The sequence below is a fragment of the Dendrobates tinctorius genome, unplaced genomic scaffold (genome assembly GCF_039654945.1).
Source record: "Dendrobates tinctorius isolate UK_male_01 unplaced genomic scaffold, ASM3965494v1 ptg000063l, whole genome shotgun sequence".
In the NCBI taxonomy this organism is placed as follows: domain Eukaryota; kingdom Metazoa; phylum Chordata; class Amphibia; order Anura; family Dendrobatidae; genus Dendrobates; species Dendrobates tinctorius.
In genome coordinates, this window is record NW_027361731.1 from 17,807,179 (window position 1) to 17,834,479 (window position 27,301).

The window sequence follows — 27,301 nt, forward strand, 5'->3', positions numbered from 1 at the left end:
TTACAAAGTCTACTGCTTCATTTTTTCTAATGGCAATTTGCATATACTCCAGAATGTTATAAAGAGTGATCAGCTTAACAGCAATTACTTGCAAAGTCAATATTTGCCTAGAGAATGAACTTTATCCCCCAAAACACATTTCAACATCATTGCAGCCCTGCCTTAAAACGACCAGCTAACATCGTTTCAGTGATTGCTCCATTAACACAGGTGTGGGTGCTGATGAGGACAGGGCTGGAGATCAATCTGTCATGATTAAGAATGACACCACTGGACACTTTATAAGGAGGCTGGTGCTTGGCATCATTGTTTCTCTTCTGTTAACCATGGTTATCTCTAAAGAAACACGTGCAGTCATCATTGCACTGCACAAAAATGGCCTAACAGGGAAGACTATCGCAGCTAGAAAGATTGCACCTCAGTCAACAATCTATCGCATCATCAAGAACTTCAAGGAGAGAGGTTCTCTTGTTGACAAAAAGGCTCCAGGGTGCCCAAGAAAGACCAGCAAGCGCCAGGACCGTCTCTAAAAAGTGTTTCAGCTGCGGGATCGGGCTACCAGCAGTGCAGAGCTTGCTCAGGAAAGGCAGCAGGCAGGTGTGAGTGCATCTGCACGCACTGTGAGGCGGAGACTCTTGGAGCAAGGCCTGGTCTCAAGGAGGGCAGCAAAGAAGCCACTTCTCTCCAGAAAAAACATCATGGACAGACTGATATTCTGCAAGAGGTACAGGGAGTGGACTGCTGAGGACTGGGGTAAAGTCATTTTCTCTGATGAATCCCCTTTTCGATTGTTTGGGACATCTGGAAAACGGCTTATTCGGAGAAGACCAGGTGAGCGCTACCACCAGTCTTGTCTCATGCCAACTGTCAAGCATCCTGAAACCATTCATGTGTGGGGTGGCTTCTCAGCCAAGGGAATGGGCTCTCTCTCAGTCTTGCCTAAAAACACAGCCATGAATAAAGAATGGTACCAGAACGTCCTCCAAGAGCAACTTCTCCCAACCGTCCAAGAGCAGTTTGGCGATCAACAATGCCTTTTTCAACATGATGGAGCACCTTGCCATAAAGCAAAGGTGATAACTAAATGGCTCAGGGAACAAAACAGAGATTTTGGGACCATGGCCTGGAAACTCCCCAGATCTTAATCCCATTGAGAACTTGTGGTCAATCATCAAGAGACGGGTGGACAAACAAAAACCTTCAAATTCAGACAAAATAAAAGCATTGATTTTGCACGAATGGACTGCTATCAGTCAGGATTTCATCCAGAAGTTGATTGAGAGCATGCCAGGGAGAATTGCTGAGGTCCTGAAGAAGAAGGGTCAACACTGCAAATATTGACTTGCTGCATTAACTCATTCTAACTGTCAATATAACCTTTTGTTACTCATAATATGATTGCAATTATATTTCTGTATGTGATAAAAACATCTGACAAACACACATAAAAACCAGAGGCCAGCAGATCATGTGAAAATATAATATTTGTGTCATTCTCAAAACTTTTGGCCATGACTGTACTCAGGGGAGCAGCGGGAACCAGGACTGTGGAGAACGGAAGGAGCCGGACTGCATCCACTGAAGCCCTGATCATGTGACCCCTGACTCCTCCCCTCCTGTGACCTCATCACAGGTCCTGTGTGCACAGAGCAGCCATATATGTGGAGTGCGGCTCTGCGGGAGGAGGTCGGTGCCGGAGGCTCCATTATTCTCTATGTGGAGTGCGGCTCTGCGGGTGGAGGTCGGTGCTGGAGGCTCCATTATTCTCTATGTGGAGTGCGGCTCTGCGGGTGGAGGTCAGTGCCGGAGGCTCCATTATGTTCTATGTGGAGTGCGGCTCTGCGGGTGGAGGTCGGTGCTGGAGGCTCCATTATTCTCTCTGTGGAGTGCGGCTCTGCGGGTAGAGGTCGGTGCCGGAGGCTCCATTATTCTCTATGTGGAGTGCGGCTCTGCGGGTGGAGGTCGGTGCTGGAGGCTCCATTATTCTCTATGTGGAGTGCGGCTCTGCGGGTGGAGGTCGGTGCCGGAGGCTCCATTATTCTCTATGTGGAGTGCGGTTCTGCGGGTGGAGGTCGGTGCCGGAGGCTCCATTATTCTCTATGTGGAGTGCGGCTCTGCGGGTGGAGGTCGGTGCTGGAGGCTCCATTATTCTCTATGTGGAGTGCGGCTCTGCGGGTGGAGGTCGGTGCCGGAGGCTCCATTATTCTCTATGTGGAGTGCGGTTCTGCGGGTGGAGGTCGGTGCCGGAGGCTCCATTATTCTCTATGTGGAGTGCGGCTCTGCGGGTGGAGGTCGGTGCTGGAGGCTCCATTATTCTCTATGTGGAGTGCGGCTCTGCGGGTGGAGGTCGCTGCCGGAGGCTCCATTATTCTCTATGTGGAGTGTGGCTCTGCGGGTGGAGGTAGGTTTCGGAGGCTCCATTATTCTCTATGTGGAGTGCGGCTCTGCGGGTGGAGGTCGGTGCTGGAGGCTCCATTATTCTCTATGTGGAGTGCGGCTCTGCGGGTGGAGGTCGGTGCAGGAGGCTCCATTATTCTCTATGTGGAGTGTGGCTCTGCGGGTGGAGGTAGGTGCCGGAGGCTCCATTATTCTCTATGTGGAGTGCGGCTCTGCGGGTGGAGGTAGGTGCCGGAGGCTCCATTATTCTCTATGTGGAGTGCGGCTCTTTGGGTCGAGGTCGGTGCCGGATCCTCCATTATTCTCTATGTGGAGTGCGGGTGGAGGAGGGCCCCAGTCAGCACACGGGGGGGCAGAGACAGCGAATGGGTTTCCAGGCAGCACACTGGGGCTCCAGGCAGCACACAGGGGCCCAATCAGCGCACAAGGGGCAGAGACATCAGACGGGGTATAGTTTGGCCCAGAGTGGTGTAAGTGGCCTAGGCCACTTTAACCCCAGGTATATTCTTGGTGGGGGATTAATCTGGCCTGTTAAAACTCACTGCTCTAAATTGTGGCCTAGTGTGCCTCTCCACCCACCGTCCACCCCCATCAACCACATCTGCTGCTTCTTCCTCCTTCTTCACTGTGGTAAATGTTCTCACACAAGTCTCCGGCCTCAGATCCTTCACTTGTTTACCCACTACAGTTGCGGTGAGTGACAGCCCATCAGCTGTTACGGAAGTGGACATGCCTGCTGTTCTTAACAGACCTCAGTGACCAAACACATCACATCTTTCTCAATACATCATAACTTCTCCGTCTGCACCTCATTCACAGTCCAGGAGTTTCTTTTGTTCTCCATACTCCACCCTCTCTGCACTGGAGGAAGCCCTTGGTCCCGCAGTTGTGGTCACGTAAAAAAATGGTTCCCTACTACACATGGCAAAGCTAACAGCTTGAACTTCACCATCTCCAATCCGTTTGCCATGGAAATGCTGCTTTGCCGCCTGGTGTATGCAGTCCTTTTCCGAAACCTGATGGCCATCGCAGTCACACAGTACCTGTTGCCCTGTTGCCATTACTTATGTAAAAAAGCTTTGCCTGCACTACGACAGCATGTCGGAGACAACGTCAGCCGATCCTTGAAAACAATCAATGTCTGCCAGTCTGCATTTCACTACTGACTCCTGGGTGGCTGTGGGGACAGGCGTGGAAGGGGCTGCTCTGTAAGTCTTGGAATCCCCAAGGCTTGCAGTGCGTTTTGGGATGAAGAAGTAAACCACTACACAGCAGAGGATGGAGAACTAGACTACTAGACAACAGGGGTTGGAAAAGTAAACTACTAAACACCTAGAATTTGATAACTAAACCACTACAGACCAGGGGATGGAGAAATAAACCACTAGACGCCAAGGTGTCAATAGACACCAATTCTTGGCATAACCAAGGCTTGTGGGACAAACCTCTGTATCTAACACTTCATCCACTGCTCTTGCCTCCTCCACCTCTTGTAGGACCTCCACCTGCACCTTCAACCTCTCTCTTATTGAGACATGCATTCCAACATTGAAGAGAGAATCCCCCTCCCTCCGTACTGTGCAGCCAGGTCTCGCCACAATCGGGCAGTGTTTAAATTAACATGTCTTGGAAATCGCAGTCACACAGCTAAAGAATTGTGGACAGCTATCCAGGCCGAGTTTGAACAATGGCAGACTCCACACAAACTGGATGCAGGGAATGGGGTGTGCGATAATGGTGCACATGCCTTGCATGGCTCACGTCCTCAATCTGGTGGTACAGAAATATCTCTACCACTATCGGGCATGGATTCGCTGCTGCAGAAAGCACGGTCAATGTGTTGTCACTTCTGCCATTTGCACCACGTAGGTCATCGACTTGAATCGAGATCTTCCAGCCTACCGGTTAATCATTTTATGTGCGATCTGCCAACATGTTGCAGCGACTGTGGCAGCAGCAACAAGCCCTAGTGCAATATGTCCTTTTGCATAGCCTGGGCCAACATAGTACAGATGTGGTGAAACTCATGCTTACATAGTGAGCACAGATGAAGGACCTTTGCACCTTTCTGCACAGTTTTGAAGTGGCTATTAAGATGGTTTTCGCTGACTATGCCATCATCATCATCACTATTCCGGTCATCTACATGCTGAAGCACACTTTAAATAGTCTGCGCTAGGTTGTGGTGGTCCCAAAGGAAGATGTGGAAGTGATATCAATATCTCAAGTTTCCAGACTGTTGTCGCACAAGCGGGTGCCATGGGAGGGTGGATTACAGTGATCGAGGGGTGGTTCATGGTACCTGATAAACTGTTAGTGAAGGTACAGGAGCAAAGGAACAAATAAGGAGGAAGTGGTGATGGGCATGCGACAGTCAGGAGAAGAGAATAATGATCCCCTCTCTGTTATCCATGGTTGGCGGGAGAGTATATAGGAAGCAAGCCTGTGTGTTACCCTGTCACTATTACACAATGTACTCGGACCTCATGGAAGCGCCCCACATATGAGCGTATTCTTGCTGCACTATCTACAACATGATGCCCATATTTTTAGGATTAGAAACAGTGCTGACTACTGGGTTGCCACGCTGTTCGATACAAGAGTACATTTTACTAGATGTTTTCCCCTTGTAATTGGATGCGCAGATGCTGCTGGAGTATTGAAACACGCTTGTACACAAAATTAAGAGTGGTTTTCCCCAAGACAGCAGTCACGCACAATTAGAGCATCAGAATTACAGAGTTCCAACCCTGGGAACATGCAAGAACATTAGCATCAGCAGTGTAAGTGGCATAAGCAATTTCTGTGCATCATTTCACACATTTTTTAGACCAGCACGTGCACCAGCAGAAGAGAGTGCAAGTGTGACACTTGAATGACTGGAGAGGATGGTGCAGGAGTATGTTCAGCTCAGTATCAATACCATCAGGGAAAATTTGGACCCTTTTGCATTTTGGTCTTCATTAATGGATGAGTGGCCTACCTTTCATGAAGATGAGCAAGTCATGGATCTCCAATGACTTTTGCACCCCAATCGCAGACTGGGTAATGGTGTAGTTTTCAGTAGGCTGCGTTGTTTTTGCATTATTGTAGCATGTGACACCTTTGTCGTGGATCTGTGCCTGCTGTTGCTAACAATTTTTGGAAATATGGAGATTCTTAAGTTGTGTCTTCATCTGGTGGCTTGCCTGTAGTGGAAGGAGTGTCAGAGCCTCATTAAACAATTTCTACTCTGGGGAAATTGCTGACCCTTTAGTGGTGTCTGCCCCTAATTTTTGGAAATGTTGGGTCTTCCACATGTTTGTTGCCTGAATTTGGCAGGGCTCTTAGAGCATCAGGCCTACACCTGTCACTCATCCACCTGTTAATGATCAATGTTTAGGCTAGAAATGCTGGTCCAAGCCCTGCCACAGACCCTGCCCCATTCATCCATGCATTCAATTATACGATTAGTACTCTGGGTGGGTTGGGCGGTTGGAGAGATAAGGTTTCGGGACAAACTAGGGTTATTCTGGTGCCAACTCTGAGCCCTGTACTGTGTGTCATGTTAAGGTGGAGTAAGAGGAGGAGAGGACACTTATTGCAACGCTTGCCATCTACTGGAGCACAAGCTGTTTCTACAAGGCATACCGCTGTGTGGCTGCAAAAGAAAGAGAGTTGAGTATTCTGTCCAGTAACACAAGTTGTCAGTTGTCTTTGGATAGGACGATGTTTGTTCAGTAGAGCTTTCAGCAACATTACAGCCTACCCCAAGTAAACCTTGAGCACCAAGCCTTTTCCCCCTTCCACCACAACCTTACTTTTTCCCACTCATGTTGGCTGTACCCTCCCCCTCTTTTAACTGGCTGTTTCACAACCCTAGGCCCAGACCTGTAAGTCACCTGTCACTAATTTAATAATCATTATTTATTGGCTGATATAGTGTGGCTAGATCACAGAATTAGCACAAAAGATTAATATGTTGAAATGTGGACTGGTGCCTGCATCAGAGTATTATCCCAAATGACTTTTATTAGTAAATGTGACCTCCGGAGTCCTGAGTGCAACTCAGCATTAGCCCAAATAAATTTGAGTAGGAAATGTGGACTGTGGCCTGCACAACACTAGTAGCCATAATGATTTAGATTAGCAAATGGGATCTCCCCCCCCCCCCCTCAAACCTAGCCAAAGTCCTAATGTCACAACTCAGCTGTCCCGGGTCACCTGACAAGGAGCTAACAGTAGGGGGTGCCCTAGCTGACCCTATTCCCTGGATACTGAAGGTGAAGATGCCGGGGCAGCCACCCTTGCCTTACCTTCTGAGTTACCACTCTGTCTGTTCTCTTCCCCACCCAGGGAAGAGGGGTGCTACAGTGCACCGCAGTACAACAACTCGACAAACAAGGCTATACAAACAAGGGTAAATTGAAAACACCATGCATACAAATATTTACTCGCCTATAACAGAAAATATAATTCTCCCTCTGTACAAATCACTCGTCAGACCACACTTGGAGGATTGTGTGGAATTTTGGACGCCGGTGCTCAAGAAAGACATTACTGAGCTGGAAAGGGTTCAAAGGCGGGCTACTAAAATGATAAATGGAGTTGGTTCACTACAATACCCAGAAAGGTTATCAAAATTAGGTCTATTTACTCTAGAAAAGAGAAGACTTAGGGGAGACTTAATATATATGTACAAGTATATCAGAGGGCAATACAGAGATCTCTCCAATGAGCTGTTTGTACCAAGGACTGTGACAAGAACAAGGGGGCATTCTCTTCGTTTGGAGGAAAGACAATTTCTGCACCAGCATAGAAGAGGGTTCTTCACGGTAAGAGCAGTGAGGCTCTGGAATTCTCTTCCTGAGGAAGTGGTGATGGCCAACTCACTGAATGAATTAAAGAAAGGAATGGATGCTTTTCTTGTGAGTAACAGTATAGAAGGTTACGAATAACATAATATTATAGGTAGATGGTTGACCCAGCTTAGGGGAAGGAATTTTTTTCCCTATGGAGAAAATTGGCTTCTACTCTGTGGGTTTTTTGCCTTCCCCAGGATCAACAATGCAGAACAGCTGCACAAAAATAGGCTGAACTAGATGGACATAAGGTCTTCCTTCAGCCTTCAAAACTATGTTACTATGAATGCATCGGGGAGTGGAGGCCCAAGTAGAGGAGGGAAGAGAATTACCACACTTACAAACCATGCAACAGTCCCAGATAACTCCTCCAAAACTCCTCATGTGAACACCTCGCCTCCTAAGCCATGAAACAAATGTTAGCTCTGACGTGTTTTTGAATCAGGACCCAGATTATAAAGGGGATGATAGTGGCTAAGCGAGCACAGCTGAGCGTTCAGAGTTTCCAACATGGTCGATTAACCCCTGTTCTGCCAAAAGAAATAAACACCATTAAAAAGAACTGCTTTTCAGCGCAGGAGTAGGAGCAATTGGACGCTGCGGTCTTCCAGCTACTTTCTGTTGCGGAAACCCTGTGACACCTAACAAAACATTATTGGAAACGTGATCATTTACCGAAATCTGCGCAAACTTTTCTTGGGAACACAAATCCGAATTTGAGAGTGGCGAACATTTTCCAACAATTTTGCACATCTCTTCTCCCTGTATAGTACACTGCACGTTGATGCCTTCCTGGACAATTGTTTTTCTTTTTTTTCATGGATTCCTAACAAAATCAGTCCTGTGACCTCACCATAGGCACCGTCTTTTGTCCTCAGAACGGACAGAGTCCTGAGACGCCATTTTTTGGCGTCTTATCTGCTGTCTTCCGGTCACTTCTTGTAACTGTTTTGCAGCTTTAGAAACCTGAAGGGGTTAATAGAAGTTAAATAACTGAAAGTATGAACAGTGTGTTGCTTTTCATTTTGGTGCATTATGTTCCAACTTTTGCACTTTTTCGGATTGGTTACAGGACGTGTCCACCTGACATGACACGGTGTGCACATGTCCTTACACTATACCAGCATCACTGCTCCTGTATCTTGTTTTCCCATGGTATTTTGTATGAATCTTCATCAGCTGATCTTCCTTCCATTTAGGATCCTGGCAGATACAATCGGTATAATTATCTTCTAGAAAATTTACTTTAACGAATGGCTACGGACAAGATGGAGAGGATATTACACCTCACCCTAGAGATCCTCTTCCGGCTTACTGGAGAGGTGAGAGATTCTGATGACGTCACATTACATCATTCTTATCTATGGGAATAACAGATGGACAGAACTGGAGAGGTGAGGACTCTGGAAATGTCTGCAGTGAGATTTATTAATGTGTCTCTCCATAACCAGGATTACACAGTAGTGAAGAAGACCTCTAGTGAGCGCTGTCAGGACCCTGTGTCTGAGGGATGGGGAAGACCCCTGAGCCCAATCACTGGGCCTCCACCTCACCCCCTGATACGTGAGGACATCAATGACCAGAAGATCCTAGAACTCGCCTATAAGATGATTGAACTGCTGACTGGAGAGGTGACACTGCTGGGACATTACACAGTAACGCTATGAAGGGATTGGGGGGATGACGTTATCATTGTATGTGTCAGGTTCCTATAAGGTGTCAGGATGTCTCCGTCTATTTCTCCATGGAGGAGTGGGAATATTTAGAAGGACACAAAGATCTGTACAAGAACGTCATGATGGAGGTTCCCCAGCCCCTCACATCACCAGGTAATAGACAGGACTAAATACACCCGGCCTATAATTATCTGTATGTAAAGAATGAATTCAGTCCCTGTATGTGTCTCCTCCAGATCTATCCCGTAAGAGGACAACACCAGAGAGATGTCCCCATCCTCTTCTTCCACAGGACTGTAACCAAGAAGATTCCAATGTTCCTCAGGATCATCAGGTAGATGGAGAGAAGGTGTCAGGAGATCTCCCCTATGATGTGTAGACGGCTGTGAAGGTCTTGTGCTCAGTCTTGTTTTATCCACCAGTATTATATGTTTTATACTTGTGTAATGAGAGCGGTGGAGATGGCAGGATTAGAGCTGATCATAGATGGGACTTCTCCATCTGTCTGTGACTTTTACAATATTTGTTTCAGGGTGAAGATCTGACCCATATTAATACTACGGAGACATATGTGAGGGGTGATGAGCGGTGTAAAGAGGAGATTCCTACATATGACTACCCAGGTGAGTAGTGATCACTAAATACAGAGAAGTCACAGATTCTACTGTAATTACACACGTGGTCAAAACTGTTGGTTCCCCTCGTTTAATGACTGAAAAACCCACAATGGTGACGGAAATAACTTGAATCTGACAAAAGTAATAATTAAAAAATCTATGAAAATTAACAAATGAAAGTCAGACATTCCTTTTCAACCATGCTTCCACAGAATTTAAAGAAAAATAAAATGGTCCTCCAGCCTGGTATATTCTCCCCCATCCTATTATATGCTCCCCCATCCTGCATGTGCCGCTGTTGTTCTATAAAAACAAACTAACAAACAAAGCAATAAACAATAAAACTTTCCCCCGCTCCCCTGCTACGCGTTGTCTGCATTAAATATTTAAATAAAATGGCGTCAAAGTCAGCACATGCTTATACCGTGCTATCCAGCGCCATTTTTTTAAGACACTCTGTGTGAATTTGTCTTCAATAAAATAGCGCCGGAGGATCGCGCCATGTACAGGGGCTGACTCCGGCCCAACACTCCTCTTCCAGTCTCACCGGAGCTCACAGTAAGTCCTCACGTATTTTGTCAGAGCCTATAGCAATCTCCAGCGCCCCACTCCTCCTCCATCCTCGTCGTCCTCCCTGTCACCTCTATTAACGTTGGATGCGTCCTTCTGACTATGGCCACACTGTGCAAGCTCAGTCTATACCGGCTTCAGACAGAAGGATGCATCCAACACTACATTATAGATACTGTCAGGGCCGAAAGCAAATTTTGGCAAAGTGCCAACAATTTTGTCTGGCCCAGAGATGTGTCTGTGTTTCATACGTGTGGCAGCCATGTGCCGCACCAGTATCACACGTACCGGCGCCTGTGAATCAGCAGTACTGTTTGTGCTGATCCCCAGTGCCAGGTGTTGAAGACAGCTCACATCATTATCCTCTGCTCTGCCTGCAATGAGCGTGGGCAGGGGACAATGTTGATAGTTGTATTCAGAGCCCGCTGTCTACATAGAGTAAAATTAAGAATAAAATAATAAATCACATTAAGAGCTCATACTCATCTGCGAGGAAAATGGACGAGTGCAATCTGATAAAAAATCAGACCGCACTCTGATCAGTGTTATTCTATGAGCATGCTGCAACTGTCCTTGTATCTCTGACGAGACTCGCCAATGCAAATAAATGGGTGCGAGAAAAAAGTCAAACGGCACTTGGACCATACGGGTGGTGTCTGAATTTTACACACCCATGTCCTTTGAAAAAGCCGACAATTCATCTGCCGCATACAGTAAAATCACAGCGTGACCCAACAGAATAGAATAGATAGATATACAGATGTCCGTTACATATAGAATTAGTACAGTGTGTGCCGCTTACTCTACATGTATTTTATTACTTACTAATTTAGTTTCTGAAAAAAATGGATTGGGACCACCGACAATTAATTAACCAGCAGAGAGAAAGCGGACAGCTGGGCGCACATGTTTATAGCCTGGGAAAGGGGAAATACACAAGGAACTTCCCAGGATATTAATGTCCTTTCCTGGTTATTAAAATGTGAGTCCCCTCAAAAATGACTTTAAGTCCCCCAATAATTAAAAACCAGCAAAGGCTTGGCAGACAGCTGCAGGCAATGTTGTCATGATCCCAGTGCAGGTTTTGACCTGCACGTCAGGGGTTAATTATTGTGGCCTCTCTTTGGTTCAGGCAGAGCTTTTTATTGCCCTGAGATAATCCAATCCCTGTCAGTTATACCTTGGCCGAGTGTTGTGACCCCTGTGTGCCTGTTCGTTGTCTTATAGCTTGCTTATATGGTTCTGATCCGGTTCTGTCCCCCGTTGTGAGGTTGCCTGTTGAGTCTGTACTGTATATCTGCTTCTCTGGTTTCTGACTTCTTGGCTACGTCTTGACTATCCGTTCTGTCTTGCCCTTTGGTAATTGTCGTGCTATCTTGTGCTTTGACCCCAGCCTGATCTGGTTTATTTCCCTGTCTGTGCCTATTAATAACTTTGTTCCGTAGTTACCATTCTAGGAGTTTTCCTGCAGCTCCTTACTCTCCGGAGTTTAGGCCACGCCCCCAGCAGTCACATGCTTCAGGTCCTGTGGGTCTGAAGCACGCATCTTCTCTGCTGCTGCCCGCTCCACAGGTATCTCTGAGCACAGGTTGACTTACTCAGGACACGTGCACTGGCTCAGTGAGCAAGTGCAGTGCGGTGTTCCTGACAAATGTCTCCTGTAGCAAAATTAAAATAATAACAATATTCCTCACCTGTCAGCCGAGAAGATAATAATCCACTTGTCCCATGAAGGGTTTAGCTGTGCTACATCTACATGGCAGGCTGCCATCCAGCAGAGACACTGAGCTGTGTGGGCCTGCTCAGCTCAGTGTTTCTCGGTGAACTCTCTTCACCTCACTGATGTCACCACAAGCCTGAGAACTTTCTCACGCTTGCTGTGACGTCAGTGAAGTGAAAGGAGTTCACTGTGAGACACTGAGCTGAGCAAGCACATGCAGCTCAGTTTCTCTGCTAGATGGCATGCTGTACGGTCGCATCCTGCAACAATGCAGTCTGGATGTAGCAGAGGAAGATGCCATGTGGCATAAATTGATTATTGTCTTAGTGGACAGGTGAGGAATATGGTTGTTTTATTTTAATTCTGTTACAGGGGACACTGGCTTCACTGGACTGGGCAATGAGGTGAGTATGGTTTAATTTTGGTTTGTTAAAGGAGTCTGTGTCATTCTTTCAACTAAAGGACTTAATTCTTGGTCTGTTTTTACAAATACAAAGGCATTTTTTATATACAATTTGACTATGGGGTTAGTAATGGGGACAACTTATAGACATCTCTCCATTACTAACCTCTGGGCTTGATGTCACCTGACAATGCAAAGGTGCCATCAACCCCCACAACCATCGACCCACTTGCCTCCGCACCAGGGCAAGTGAGAAGAGCCAGATTAAGTACCAGATTTGGCGCATCCTGTGGATGAGCATTTTCTAGGGTGGCTGAGAGCTGATGTTTTTAGTCCAGGATGGAGCCAATAGACATGGCCCCTTCCCAGGCTAATAATATCAGCCCACAGCTATCTGCCTAGCCTTTGCTGATTATTAATTACAGGATGACCCTACGTCATTTTTGGGTGGTCCCCATTATAATAGCCAGTAAAGGTTAAGTATTCAACTGAGAGCTGATATTTATAGCCTGGGAGGCTTCATGGGCATTACCCCTTTCCCAGGCTATAAACATCAGCCCACAGCCATCTACTTTACCTCTGCTGGTTATGAAAATTTAACCCATGCAGTTAGTACACACTACTAATTATGTGTGACTGACCTCTTTATATCTATCTGTTCTATTCTGTCGCATCACACTGTGAATCTACTGTACGTGGCAGATGAACTACCAGCTTTACATGAAATACAGTGGGGAAAAAAGGATTTAGTTGAAAGAATGGAATTACCAATGCCGTAATCCATCTGTGTGACATTTGCTCATAATAATAATCTTTATTTATATAGCGCCAACATATTCCACAGCAGTATACAATTCAACAGTCATAACAAAGTTAGCGATAATACAATAATTAATGCAAAGATATTGACGACCCTGCCCATAAGAGCTTACAAGCTACAATGTGGTGGGAGTGACACAAAGTACAGGGGCTTATTTACTATGATGGTTCAATCATCTTGAGGAATTGGGGTTGGATAAAGGTCACCAGCCAATATTTGTAGTTCTTTTGGGTGCGATGGAGTTTGATGCAGGGTTATGAGGCAACCACTCCTGCTGAAGAGCAGAGGAAAATGACTCCCTGCAGCGAGAGTAGGCCTATGAACTGTGATGACCTCAGTGAGATCATTGCAGTTCAGCTTGAGAAATCCGGGTGCAATGAGTCATTCTACCTAGCTTTTTAACGTGAGTGGTCGCCTCAGGTCACCGATGATGCTGATAAGCAAATGTCGCACAGATGGATTCCGGCGTGGGACACTTTGGATTCTTTTTGGACAAGTGAGGGATATTGTTGTTTTTTTATTTTTGTTTCTTTACAGGGGATAATGGCTTCACTGGATTAGGTGTCAAGGTGAGTATAATGTGTTTTTTTTTTTAAATTTTATACTTAGAGTAAAATTATGTAGACAGCGGGGGCTGAATACAACGCTCAATATTGTCCCCTGCTTGGGCTGTTCACAGACAGAGCAGGGTACAATGATGTGAGCTGTTTTTAACACCTGGAGCTGGGGATCAGCACGAACAGTACCGCTGATTCCCAGGTGCTGGTACGTGTCACTGATGACACATGGATGTCATCCATTTGTCATTAGTGTGCACGTGTGCGAGACTTTTTGTGGCCCGTTCTGCTGCTAACAAACAGTCATGTCAGTGTGGCTTGCCCAAAGACACACAGTCCGTGGAAACACACTGACGTATGCGCAGATCCATTCACCTTTATGGGTCTAAGTGTTTAAGTGTCTCTGGTACGTAAGAAAACTGTCACCACACGTACTGGACACACTGGCATGTAAAGGAGGCCTTTAGGGGGTGCTCTCATTTCCAAGATCCTGTCCCAAAATATAGTTGGTGTAATAACAGCAAATACCTCAAATTTGAAATGTGGTATAGTTTCCTGATTCTCTGTCGCTTACCCCATGTCCAGGGCATTGCAGTAGCTTAGGTATCCATGGTTATAACCACTAGCAACTAACAGTCACTATATCAGTGGTAGTAACCATGGATACCTAAGCTTGTGCAATGCTCTGCACATGGGGTGAGCAACACAGCGAGTCAGAAGAACTATACTACATATTTCCTAATATTATTATTACACATACTACATATTGGGATGGTTGACCAGAGATGGGAATACTCCTTTAAGAATCTCACATGTTTTTATGGTGTATATTTTTATCTGTTGCTATAGATTGTAATGTAATAAAGCTTATTTTTAATCCTCCCTTTATTGCTTCAAACTTTTGTGTATTATGTTTGTCGATTGTACTTTAGAGGTTCAGCACCATGGGATTTGTGAACAGGTGGCTCACCACTGTCTGACGTCATAGTTTCATTTTACTTTGAGTTGTATAGAATTATGTGTATAGAAATTATATAAAATATAAGGCATTGATATTGAAAAATAATAAAATCAGTTTTGTTCTTGGCAGATGACTGTGGTGTCAAACCAGATACCTATGAAAAGCATGCCGTTATTCCAGCTATACCTCCAGCCCTTCAGAGCAAAAATTAATCATCGGAGCCTTTTCAATCAGTCACCTATTTGGATTCATCACAGACTGTTAAGCAAAATGAAAGCTGCAAAAGTGATGTTGAACATCAAATAATTCCCACAAAGAAAGCATTTTCCTGTTCAGAATGTGGGAAATATTTTAAACATAAATCTCTATTGCTTAGACATGAGAGCATTCACACAGGAGAGAAGCCATTTTCATGTTCAGAATGTGGGAAATGTTTCAACCAGAAAGCAAATTTTCTTACGCATCAGCGAAGTCACACAGGAGAGAAGCCATATCCATGTCCAGAATGTGGGAAATGTTATATTCGTAAATCAAGTCTTCTCAATCATCAGAGAATTCACACAGGAGAGAAACCATATTCATGTCCTGAATGTGGGAAATGTTTTACAGAGAAATCATGTCTTGTCAAACATCAGAGAACTCACACAGGAGAAAAGCCATTATCATGTTTAGAATGTGGGAAACGTTTTAACGAGAAATCAATATTGCTTAGACATTACAGAAGTCACACAGGGGAGAAGCCATATTCATGTCCAGAATGTGGGAAATGTTTTACAAAGAAATCATGTCTTGTCACACATCAGAGAACTCACACAGGAGAAAAGCCATTATCATGTTTAGAATGTGGGAAATGTTTTAACGAGAAGTCAAAATTGCTTAGACATTACAGAAGTCACACAGGGGAGAAGCGTTTTTCATGTTCAGAATGTGGGAAAGGTTTTAACGAGAAGTCAAAATTGCTTAGACATTACAGAATTCACACAGGTGAGAAGCCTTTTTCATGTTCAGAATGTGGGAAAGGTTTTAGCCAGACATCAGATCTTGTTAAACATCAAAGAATCCACACAGGAGAGAAGCCTTATTCATGTTCAGAGTGTGGGAAATGTTTCAACCAGAAATCACATTTCCTTATTCATCATCGAATTCACACCGGGGAAACGCCATATCCATGTCCAGAATGTGGGAAACGTTTTTTCCAGAGATCAGATCTTCTTAAACATCAAATAATTCACACAGGGGAGAAGCCATATTCATGTCCAGAATGTGGGAAATGTTTTAACCAGAAATCAAATTTTCTTAAACATCAAAGAAGTCACACAGGAGAGAAGCCATAGCCAAATAGCCAAAACTTGTTGCACATCAGAGAACTCATACAGGGTAGAAACCATTTTTTATGTTCAGAATGTGGGAAATATTATTCCTGGGAATCATATCATCTTCACCATCTAAAATCTCATGTAGAGTGTGAAGGAAATTATAAGGTAAATCAATAAGACAGTAGTTACATTTAGTTGGCAAAAGGAATGAAACTGGATATACCAGTATAGTAAGCACAAAGGGGCTTTTGCTGGAGGTAGGTGTCAATCCTGGCACCTTAGCTCCTGGATTCTCAACTTAGAGGGGGGATAGCAAATGGTCTGTACTAGAATAAATATCTCCTATTGTCTGTGTAGGAAGAGACAAGTATTTGAAAGTGTGCAACTTGGCTCATGGTCCATTCATAGACCGCATTGTTTAACCCATTCCCGACTTGCGCCGTATATATAAGGCGCCGCAGGAGCTGTGTTACCGCATATCACCATATAGATAGGGAACTGTGATCACCTAGACCAGCGATCTGTCATTATACAGTTGATGTCTCAACTGGGGACAATGACAAAGAGTAAAAATATTTTTTTATCACAAAAAAAAGAAATTATTAATCCAATAAATACATTTTAGTTTAAATTAAAATAAAAAGGACACACATTTAGTATCGCCCCTTCTGGAAACACCTGACCTTTAAAACCGTCACACTGTCCGCTTCAGTGAACACCGTAAAAACAAATGAAAAAAAAATCAAGGCAAAAAACTATGCTTTTTCATCTTATTGCTGAACAAAAAGTGGAAAAATAAGTGAAAAAAAAGCAATCTACATAAAAATTGTACAGCTGAAAACATATTCTTGTCTTGCAAAAAACAAGCCGCCATACGGAGTCCGTCAGGAGAAAAATAAAAAAGTTATAGCTCTCATGATGATAAAGCGATTCTTTTTTAGAATAAAATAGTTTTTGTGTAAAAGCACTAAAGCATAAAAGAATATAAATGAGGTATCGCTGTAATCGTACTGACCCGAAGAATAAAACTGCCTTATCAATTTTACTACATGTGGAACAGCATAAAAAAAACAAAAATATATGCATTCCTTTTTTTTTTGTTCATTCTGCCTCCCAAACATCGGAATATAAAGCGATCACAAAAGTAAACATCAACTTGTCCTGCAAAAAACAAGCCCTCTTATGACTCTGTCAGCAAAACTATGGAAAAATTATAGCTCTCAAAATATGGAGATGCAGTTTTTGCATTAAAAAGCGTTCTCTCCAGGAACACTCAGGATAGCTGCCAGATCATGGCTCCATCATGAGGGAAACATTTGACATTTTACAAGATGCAAGCTTAGGAGACCATGGCCCCAGCTGAAAGAATAAAGATCTGCTCCATTGATCATCACTGTACAATAGATATTTTTGGGTAGTCAGGATTTGGACCCACCCGTTACCAGAACCCCATGGATACGTTTGGAAAAGCCAGATTTGGCAGCTACCGATCACCTGGCTCCATGGAGATGTTCGGAGAAGCGAGGATGTGACCCTCTGGTCACCTGGGCTCGTGCCTCAATGGACGGTCAGCTTCCTAGGCTTGTTGCTACCTCCTCCTTTGCGTTACACAGGTGTGGTAGGCAGCCCTAGAAGCTCTGAAGTCACAGCTGCTCTTATCCTGGTGAGTCAGTGGAAGTGTGAAACTCTAATGTTACATCATCTTGGGTGTTTTGCTGGGTCTGTTCTATGTTATTTGCCTGTTTTGTGGTTCAATAAAATATTGCCACATTATTTTATCTTCACCCTGTGTTGTCTGAATAGTATTATGCCCATGGTCAAAGGAGAGCGGGCAGTTTCTGCTAGCTGACTAGATCACCCGCTGACCCCTGTGTCTCCACATCTGGTATCGCCGTACTCGCACTTACCCAAAGAAAAAAGTCACCTAATCACTTATACCACATGATGAACAGCATTAAAAAAAAACAATTCTTCACCTGCTGTTGATTTGTTCTTTCTGCCTCCCAAAGATCGCAGTAATGCTGACTCATATTTATTCTGCGCTCTATGCTGAGCACTTACACCGGGGTTTACTTGTAAATCTCTGAAATACGTGATTCAGATGGAAATTTTGTTGGATGATTCCTTATAATGAGGCAGATGGAGTCACTGTGGATGCGGTGTGGCTTCCTATGATGGGGCAGTATCCTTCTTTTGAGACGTACATAAAAGCGCAGTCAACCACAGTTTTGTGCACCTCTGAAAAGAAGGACATCTACAAACGGAGTCCAGAGTAACTCTGCTGCTGCATTATAGTGAATAACTTGGAGGTTTCATCTCAATCCTGTCACTAAGAGTTTCAGATGTAAAGTGTAAGTGCTCAGTGCAGAGCACTGGATAAATGTGATCCCAAATGTTCTGGAAAATGTTCCCTAGAAAACCTTCAAATCAATCCACAAAAAAAGCAAGTCCTCACTCAGGTCCATAATGTCAGAGACACCGCACTGAACTTGCTCACTGAGCCAGTGCACGTGCTCTGAGTAAAGCGAAAGCGTGCTCAAAGCTACCTGTGGAGCGGGCAGCAACCGAATAGATGCGTACTTCAGAGCCGCAGGACCTGAAGCACGTGACTGCTAGAGGCGTGGCCTAAACTCCACAGAGCTAGGAGCTGCAAGACAATTAACTGCGAGACAAAGTTACCAAGGGGCATAGACAGGGAGAATAGTCAGGACGTAGCTAATGAGTCACACACAGAGATAGCTGCAAGGTACCAGAGGGGCGAGCAGAGAGTAGTCAGGTCACAGGCAATGAGTCATACACAGATAGCTGCAAGGTACAAGAGGGGCGAGCAGAGAGTAGTCAGGTCACAGGCAATGAGTCATACACAAATAATAACGCAGTACAAAAACAACAGGCAAACTCACAACGGGAAACACAGCCGGGTCAGAACCATATAAACAAGCTATAGCAACAAACAGGCACACGGGGGTCAGCACACTAGGCCAAAGGCAAAAGTATAACTGGCAGGGATTGAAGCTTCCCAGAGGTTTATGAAGCTCTCCCAGAACCAGAAAGAGGCCACAATCATTAACCCCAAGTGTGCAGGTCAAAACCTGCACAGAGCTCCAGACATTAACCCCCGGTGTGCAGCTCAAAAACCTGCACTGGGATCATGACAGTACCCCCCTCTCAACGGGGGGCCTCTGGACCCCCAGGCTTCCCCGGGTACTTGGCATGGAACGCCTGAACCAGGCGATCTGCATGTACCGAACGAGCAGGGACCCATGAGCGCTCTTCTGGTCCATATCCCTTCCAATGGACCAGGTACTGCAAAGAGCGGCGCACCCGCCGAGAGTCCACAATATGTCCGACCTCATACTCCAATTGACCCTCCACCAGCACTGGAGGAACAACAGTCTCAGAGTTCTCTTTGACAGATCCTGCTGGTTTCAACAGAGACTTATGGAACACATTAGATATTTTTAAGGAGGCGGGGAGACGCAACCTATATGCCACAGGGTTGACTATCTCCATAATCTCGTACAGACCAATGAACTTTGGTCCCAACTTAACTGATGGTACCTTTAGGTTGATGTTACGCGTGGAGAGCCAAACCTTCTCTCCCACCTGAAACATGTCTCCCGAGGCTCTCTTTTTGTCCGCAAAATATTTGTATCTCCCCTGGGCCCGAGAGATATTACGCCGGACTTCAGCCCAGAGGTTTTTTAACCGTTGAACGGACCCCTCTGCTCCTGGACAACCGGAATCCACCCGAGAAAACTCCCCAAAATGCGGATTAAAGCCATAGTTAATCAGGAATGGGGACATGTTGGTGGACTGACTCACCCGGTTGTTAAAAGCGAATTCAGCCAACGGTAACGCATCACACCAATCCTCCTGTCTGGAGGAGGTCAGACACCTGAGAATTTGTTCCAGGGATTGATTGGTGCGTTCCGTCTGACCATTGCTCTCCGGGTGATATGCCGACGAGAAGGAGAGTGAGATGCCCAATTTCATACAGAACGCCCTCCAAAATTTGGCCACAAACTGCACACCTCTGTCAGACACCACATTCAGGGGTACCCCATGCAATCGGACCACATGCTGCACAAACAACCTTGACAATGTTTCTGCTGAAGGTAATGCTGCCAAGGGAATGAAATGGGCCTGTTTAGAAAACCTATCCACCACCACCCAGATCACGGTATTGCCCCTGGAAGGTGGAAGGCCGGTAATAAAATCCATGGAAAGATGAGTCCATGGCCTATCAGGAACCGGTAAAGGTATGAGTTCCCCAGCCGGTCGGTTATGCGAGCTTTTGGAACGGGCACACATGCCACAAGCAGAAACAAATTCCTTGACATCGGACCTTAATGAAGGCCACCAAAACCCCCTGGCTACTGCCTCTCTAGTGGCCGTGATACCTGGATGAGCACTCAGCCTAGAATCATGAAACTCCTGCAGAAGTATAGCCCGCAATGAATCTGGAACAAACAGATTATTGCTTGGCCTGGTTGCCGGAGCTAGGGCCTGAGCCCTTAGGATTTCTTGTTCCAACTCAGTTGAGACCCCCGCCACTACCACCCCTGGGGGAAGAATGGAGGACGGCGGCTCAGGGGGAGACACTGGATCAAAACTTCTGGACAGGGCATCCGCTTTAACATTTTTGGACCCCGGTCGAAAAGTGAGAACTGAAATCGTGAAAAAAAAAGTGACCAACGGGCCTGTCTAGGAGTAAGCCTCTTAGCAGATTCAAGGTATGCCAAATTTTTGTGATCCGTGACAACCATGATAGGGTGAGCCGCCCCTTCCAAAAAGTGCCTCTATTCCTCAAATGCCAGCTTGACCGCAAGAAGTTCTCTATTGCCTACATCATAGTTTTTCTCAGCTGAAGAGAACTTCTTGGAGAAGAAGGCACAGGGTTTGAGATTGGTAAGGGTGGCCGGACCCTGGGACAGCACAGCCCCCACCCCCACTTCAGAAGCATCCACCTCCACAATGAATGGTTTGGACGGGTCAGGTTGCACCAACACCGGGGCAGACATAAAACATTTCTTAATTGCTGAGAAGGATTCCTTAGCGAGTACAGACCAATTTTTTACATCAGCTCCCTTCTGGGTAAGATCCGTGAGTGGTTTAACCACTTGTGAGAAACCTTTAATGAATCTCCGGTAATAGTTCGCAAATCCTAAGAAGCGCTGGAGCCCCTTGAGATCTCGAGGCTGAATCCAGTCAGCGATCGCCAGCACCTTCTTAGGATCCATACGAAACCCCTCACAGGACACAATCAACCCCAAAAAAGACAGCTCCTGTACAAAAAACGAACATTTTTCCAATTTGGCGAACAATTGGTTCTCCCTGAGTCTCTGGAGAACAGTCTTTAGATGTTGCAAGTGAGATTGACTGTCCGGGGAATACACCAAAATATCATCCAAATAAATAATAACAAAACGGCCTATCAGATCAGAAAACACAACATTGATGAAATTTTGGAAAATAGCGGGTGCATTAGTTAACCCAAATGGCATTACAAGGTTCTCAAAGACTCCTTCTGATGTGAGGAATGCCATTTTCCACTCGTCCCCTTCCCGAACCCTTATCAGATTGTAGGCCCCCCCGCAGATCTAACTTGGATAACCATTGGGCCCCAGCTAACTGGTTACATAAGTCTGGGATGAGGGGAAGCGGGTAAGAGTTCCTAACCCGTTATCTTGTTCAGTTCCCGAAAGTCGAGGCACGGCCGCAAACCACCATCTTTTTTCTTCACAAAGAAGAACCCTGCTGCCACAGGTGACACAGAAGGCCTAATATGCCCTTTGCGGAGACTGTCAGCTATGTACTCCTTCATGGCTTGGCGCTCAGGCCCAGACAAATTGAACAATCGAGCCTTAGGTAACTTGGCTCCGGGTACTAAATCAATGGCACAATCATAGGGTCTATGTGGTGGCAGCGCCTCAGCCTCACTTTTGGAAAAAACGTCTTCGAAATCTTTCAGGTACTCCGGAATACCTTCCAGATCGAAACACGACACAGACACAGATTTAACAGCGTTAACAAGATGTCCCCGGTTACCACATTTACTATTGCATCCCCATTGAGTGATTTCCCCTGTAACCCAATCAATGGTAGGATTATGGCGTTGAAGCCAAGGCATCCCCAGTACCAGTCCTGCAGGCAAGTTATCTACCATCAGACAACTTAGTTTCTCCACATGAGTGGAACCCACTTTTAGAGAAAAAAGTTCAGACCTGCAACAGATACCGTCTTGGGTAAGAGGAGATGAGTCAATTGCCACAAGTTTAACAGGATCGTGAAGCCTGACTGTCCCTATCTTATAAAGAGTCATATCCTTAGTATCAATCAGGTTCACAGCCGAACCGCAGTCAATAAAAGCAGTAGTCTGAACAGGACCATAACCAAGTTCCAGTTCCACCTGCAGCAACATTTTTGCACGAGGAAAATTGTACCTGAAGGTCTGGGTAGCCTCCTCGATTACTACCCAGACCTAGTCGTTTCCCGCCATCTTGGAGGATGACGGACAGGAGGGGCAGTCCTTCCAATGTCCAGATTTCCCACAATAGAAGCACAACTGCTTTTCCCGGCGGCGTCTTCTTTCCTTTCCCTCACAGGTGACAGCGCTCACCTCCATAGCCATAGAAAGAGTCTGGGTCTCATCTCCACTGAAGAATAAGGGCGTTTCCCGTTGCATAATGCCTCTAGCCCGCAGCCTGCGATCCATGCGAACCGCTTGGACCATGGCATCCTCCAGGGAGTCAGGCGGAGGATGAAGTGCCAAAGCATCCTTCAGACGTTCACACAGGCCTCTGTGGAACAGCCCCCGCAGGGCGGCGTCACTCCAGGAAATCTCCGCTGCACAACGTCTGAATTCAGTACAGAACCATTCGGCTGAGTGCTCCCCCTGACAGACACTCATCACTTTGTCCTCAGCCAACCGCACTCTATCAGGCTCATCATAAATAACCCCTAAGGCTTCAAAAAATGCATCCACAGACATTCTCTCAGGGGCAGAAGAGGAAAGCGAGAATGCCCAGGCCTGTGGGGACCCCCTAAGCAGGGACATCACCACCCCCACCCTCTGTTTCTCATCCCCAGAGGAGCGGGGTCTCAAAGAAAAAAAAAGCTTACAGCCCTCCTTAAATGCCCTGAAATCATCCTTGTTACCAGAAAATATATCTGGCAATTTAACCGGGGATTCAGGTGGGACTAAAATGACATCGCTATTCCCCACCTGCTGGAAGCCTGCGGAAAGTACCCCCTGAACTGAGTCCTCAACCCGCCGTTGGGACTGGGCCAGAGCTTGGTGTTCCAAACTAAGCTTCTGCAGTGACTGAGTCAAGCTTTTCACCTGCTCAGATAAAGCACACATTGGGTCCATGCTGCAGAAGTGAGGAGAGAAAAAAAATTGTGGGCCAGTTATAATGTCAGAGACACCGCACTGAACTTGCTCACTGAGCCAGTGTGCGTGCCCTGAGTAAAGCGAAAGTGTGCTCAAAGCTACCTGTGGAGCGGGCAGCAACCGAATAGATGCGTACTTCAGAGCCGCAGGACCTAAAGCACGTGACTGCTAGAGGCGTGACCTAAACTCCACAGAGCTAGGAGATGCAAGACAATTCCTAGCAGAGTAACTGTGAGACAAAGTTACCAAGGGGCATAGACAGGGAGAATAGTCAGGACGTAGCCAATGAGTCACACACAGAGATAGCTGCAAGGTACCAGAGGGGCGAGCAGAGAGTAGTCAGGTCACAGGCAATGAGTCATACACAGATAGCTGCAAGGTACAAGAGGGGCGAGCAGAGAGTAGTCAGGTCACAGGCAATGAGTCATACACAAATAATAACGCAGTACAAAAACAACAGGCAAACTCACAACGGGAAACACAGCCGGGTCAGAACCATATAAACAAGCTATAGCAACAAACAGGCACACGGGGGTCAGCACACTAGACCAAAGGCAAAAGTATAACTGGCAGGGATTGAAGCTTCCCAGAGGTTTATGAAGCTCTCCCAGAACCAGAAAGAGGCCACAATCATTAACCCCAAGTGTGCAGGTCAAAACCTGCACAGAGCTCCAGACATTAACCCCCGGTGTGCAGCTCAAAAACCTGCACTGGGATCATGACACATCACCTGTAAATGGAAATCTAAGTGGCTTCCATGTTACTGGTAGCACAAAGGCTCTGGATAAGTGCTTTGGCTCCTTGCCTCCCAAAAGAACGTCAGCAAATTCTGCGCCCCCAAATCCAAATGCCCCCTTCTTTCTGATCACCACAGTGTGTCTAAACCACATTTAGCGTCCACATGTTTGGCATTTCTGTAGTGATGACAGCCCACCTACTTTACAGCTGTGTGTCTCCAGAAGCATGAGCTGGGCACTACCACATACTGGTAACTGCAACGTACGAGCGCCACAATGGCAATTTTCAGTTTTCACTAAGCCACATCCACAGCTGCTTGTTTCTGTAAAATGCCCATGGAGTCAAAATCGTCCCTATACCTGTAGATAAATTCCAAAAGGGGTATAATTGCCAGAATGTGGTTACTTAAGGGTCATTCTGCGATTCTGGCACTTAGTGTCTCTGTATGTGGAGTCCGCAAAGAATTCTCAAAAAATCTGCACTCCAGGAGGAAAATAGCGCTCCATCCCTCCTGAGTCTCGCCGTATGGATAAACAATACTAAAACAAAATTTTTATGGTAAAAATGTAATTTTTTTTTCTTCACTGTCCAATGGTATAAAATGTTATGACACACCTGTGGTGTCAATATGATCTCTTCACCCATAGATTAATTCAGTGGGAGGTGTGTCTTGTAAAATGAGGTCACCTATGGGGGGTTCTCCAGTTCTGGCACTTCAGGGGCTCTCCCAATGTGACATAAACCCTCAGATCAGTCGAGCAAAATCTGAACATGGCGCGTCTTTCCTTCTGAGCACTGCAGTGTGCCTGAAAAGTAGTTTCCAGACATATGGGTTATTGGTGTACTTAGGAGAAATTGCACAGCAAATTTTGGAATTCATTTTCCCCTGTTAACCCTGTTAAAATAAAAAATGTGGGGCTAAAAGGACATTTTTTTGGGAAAATGTGATTTTTCTATTTTCACGGTTCAACTTTATTAACTTCTGTGAAGCACCTGTAGGTTCAAAGTGCTCACCAAACATCTAGATAAATTCCTTGATGGATCTAGTTTCCAAAATGGGGTCACTTGTGGGGGGTTTCCACTGTTTAGGCACATCAGGGGTTCTCCAAATGCCACATGACACCTGCATAACATTCCATCAAAATCTGTGTACCAAAACATCACTCCATCTTTTCTGAGGCCTACCATGCGCCCAAACAGTAGTTTTCTCCCACATATGGGGTATCTGCATACTCAGGAGAAATTGCACAACAAATTTTGGGGTCCATTTTTCCTCTACGTTTGTGAAAATAAAAATTATGTCAAAAGAACATTTAATTTTTTTGTGAAAAATTTTCATTTTTTCCATCCACATTCCATTAATTACTGTGAAGAACCTGAAGGGTTAATAAACTTTTCTTATGTGATTTACACACCATTATGGGTGCAGTTTTTTTTTTACTTCATATGTGATGTTGTCTCTAAAAAAAATGTTTTTCAAACTTTTGTAGGAGAAATGAGAAATCACTGGTCAACTTTTAACCCTTATAAGGCTGGTTTCACATTTGCATTTGTGTGCGCAGTGTTTTATCCGCAAAATCCTCATGCGTACTTATATTTAACATGGTGTACGCAGGGACCTGCATATGCATGCTTTTGCGTACGCATGCGTCGTTGTTCGGTCGGGGCGGGCCTAAAGCAACATGTTGCATTTTTGTGGCATCAAAAATCCGTGAAATATGCGCAAGCATGCAGATGAGTGCATAAAAAAACGCATTACTGTCTATGGGAACGCATTGGTACGCAAGGACATGCCTCCGACACGCATGTGTACTTCAGAATGAGCAGGTCCAGGAAATGGTTCCATCCACCCTCAAAACAAGGCTGTATGTAAAAGGAAGTGTGGAAACTGCAAGGCCATTACTTTATAGACTCTGGATCTGAGAACAACACTGGCTATGTAAGTATAGAACCTTTGAAAATGTCTGTCTCTCTCACTGCAGTACTAGTACTTTGTACTAATTTTTTTTCTGTTCCTTTTTGACTGGTTGTCTCCTGGTGCTGCCGTCTGTCCTGGTGCTGCCGTCTGTTCTGGTGCTGCCGTCTGTTCTGGTGCTGCCATGTGCACTGGTGCTGCCGTCTCTCCTGGTGCTGCTGTCTGTCCTGGTGCTGCTGTCTGTCCTGGTGCTGCCGTCACTCCTGGTGCTGCTGTCTCTCCTGGTGCTGGCGTCTGTCCTGGTGCTGGCATCTCCTGCTGCTGGTGTCTGTCCTGGTGCTGCTGTCTCTCCTGGTGCTGGCGTCTGTCCCGATGCTGGCGTCTGTCCCTGTTCCGTGCTGGCTGCTGTGCTGTTGGACTACTACCTGTAATGTAAGTATTGGTGGCCATTGTTTTATTTTGCTTTTTTTTTTGCTACATTGTGTTTGGCTCTTAAAAAGTTCAATTTTTGTTATCTTTTTTTTTCTGCAGTGTGTCACTTGACTGCTGCCTGCTGTTCAACCATGTCCTCAAGTGAAGAACTGACTTCTTCCCAGGGTGGACAAAGTAACATAGTTATTAAGGTTGAAGGAAGACTTTAAGTCCTTCTAGTTCTACCAATATCCTATCCTAACCTGCCCTAACATGTTGATCCAGAGGAAGGCAAAAAAAAAACCCATGTGGCAAACAGTAGGCTTCACATTGGGGAAAAAAATTCCTTCCCGACTCCACATACGGCAATCAGACTAGCTCCCTGGATCAACGCAATATTAAGGAAACTAGTGTATATACCCTGTAATACTTATCAAGAAAGGCATCCAGTCTCTCCTTAAATTTTAGTAGGGAATCACTCATTACAACTTCATATGGCAGAGAGTTCCATAGTCTCACTGCTCTTACAGTAAAGAATCCGTGTCTGTGAGTATGCTTAAACCTTCTTTCCTCTAGACGTAGAGGATGCCCCCTTGTCCCCGTCACAGGTCTAAGAGTAAAAAGATCATTAGAAAGCTCTTGGTACTGTCCCCGCATATATTTATACATTGTAATAAGATCACCCCTAAGCCTTCGATTTTCCAAACTAAATAACCCCAAGTGTAATAACCTGTCTTGGTATTGAAGACCCCCCAGTTCCCTAATAACCTTGGTCGCTCTTTTCTGCACCCGCTCCAGTTCAGCAAAGTCTTTCTTATACACCGGAGACCAGAACTATACACAGTATTCTAAGTGTGGTCGCACTAGTGACTTATATAGAGGTAAAATTATGTTCTCATGAGCATCTATGCCTCTTTTCATGCATCCTGTTACACTACTGGTGACGGGAGCAAGAGTGGACCC

General features: G+C 45.5%; 2 protein-coding genes across 2 annotated transcripts in view; both read left to right on the forward strand.

The window, feature by feature from the left end:
• Nucleotides 1-27,301, forward strand: part of LOC141093967 (uncharacterized) — a 744,741-nt gene that overhangs the window by 126,115 nt on the left and 591,325 nt on the right. The gene's annotated exons all lie outside the window — the stretch shown is intronic.
• LOC141093941 (uncharacterized) lies at nt 14,775-17,662 on the forward strand (the record flags this gene model as incomplete). Its single annotated transcript, XM_073579621.1, has 1 exon — nt 14,775-17,662. A coding segment is annotated over one exon (1,122 nt), but the record flags the coding sequence as incomplete, so codon positions are not given.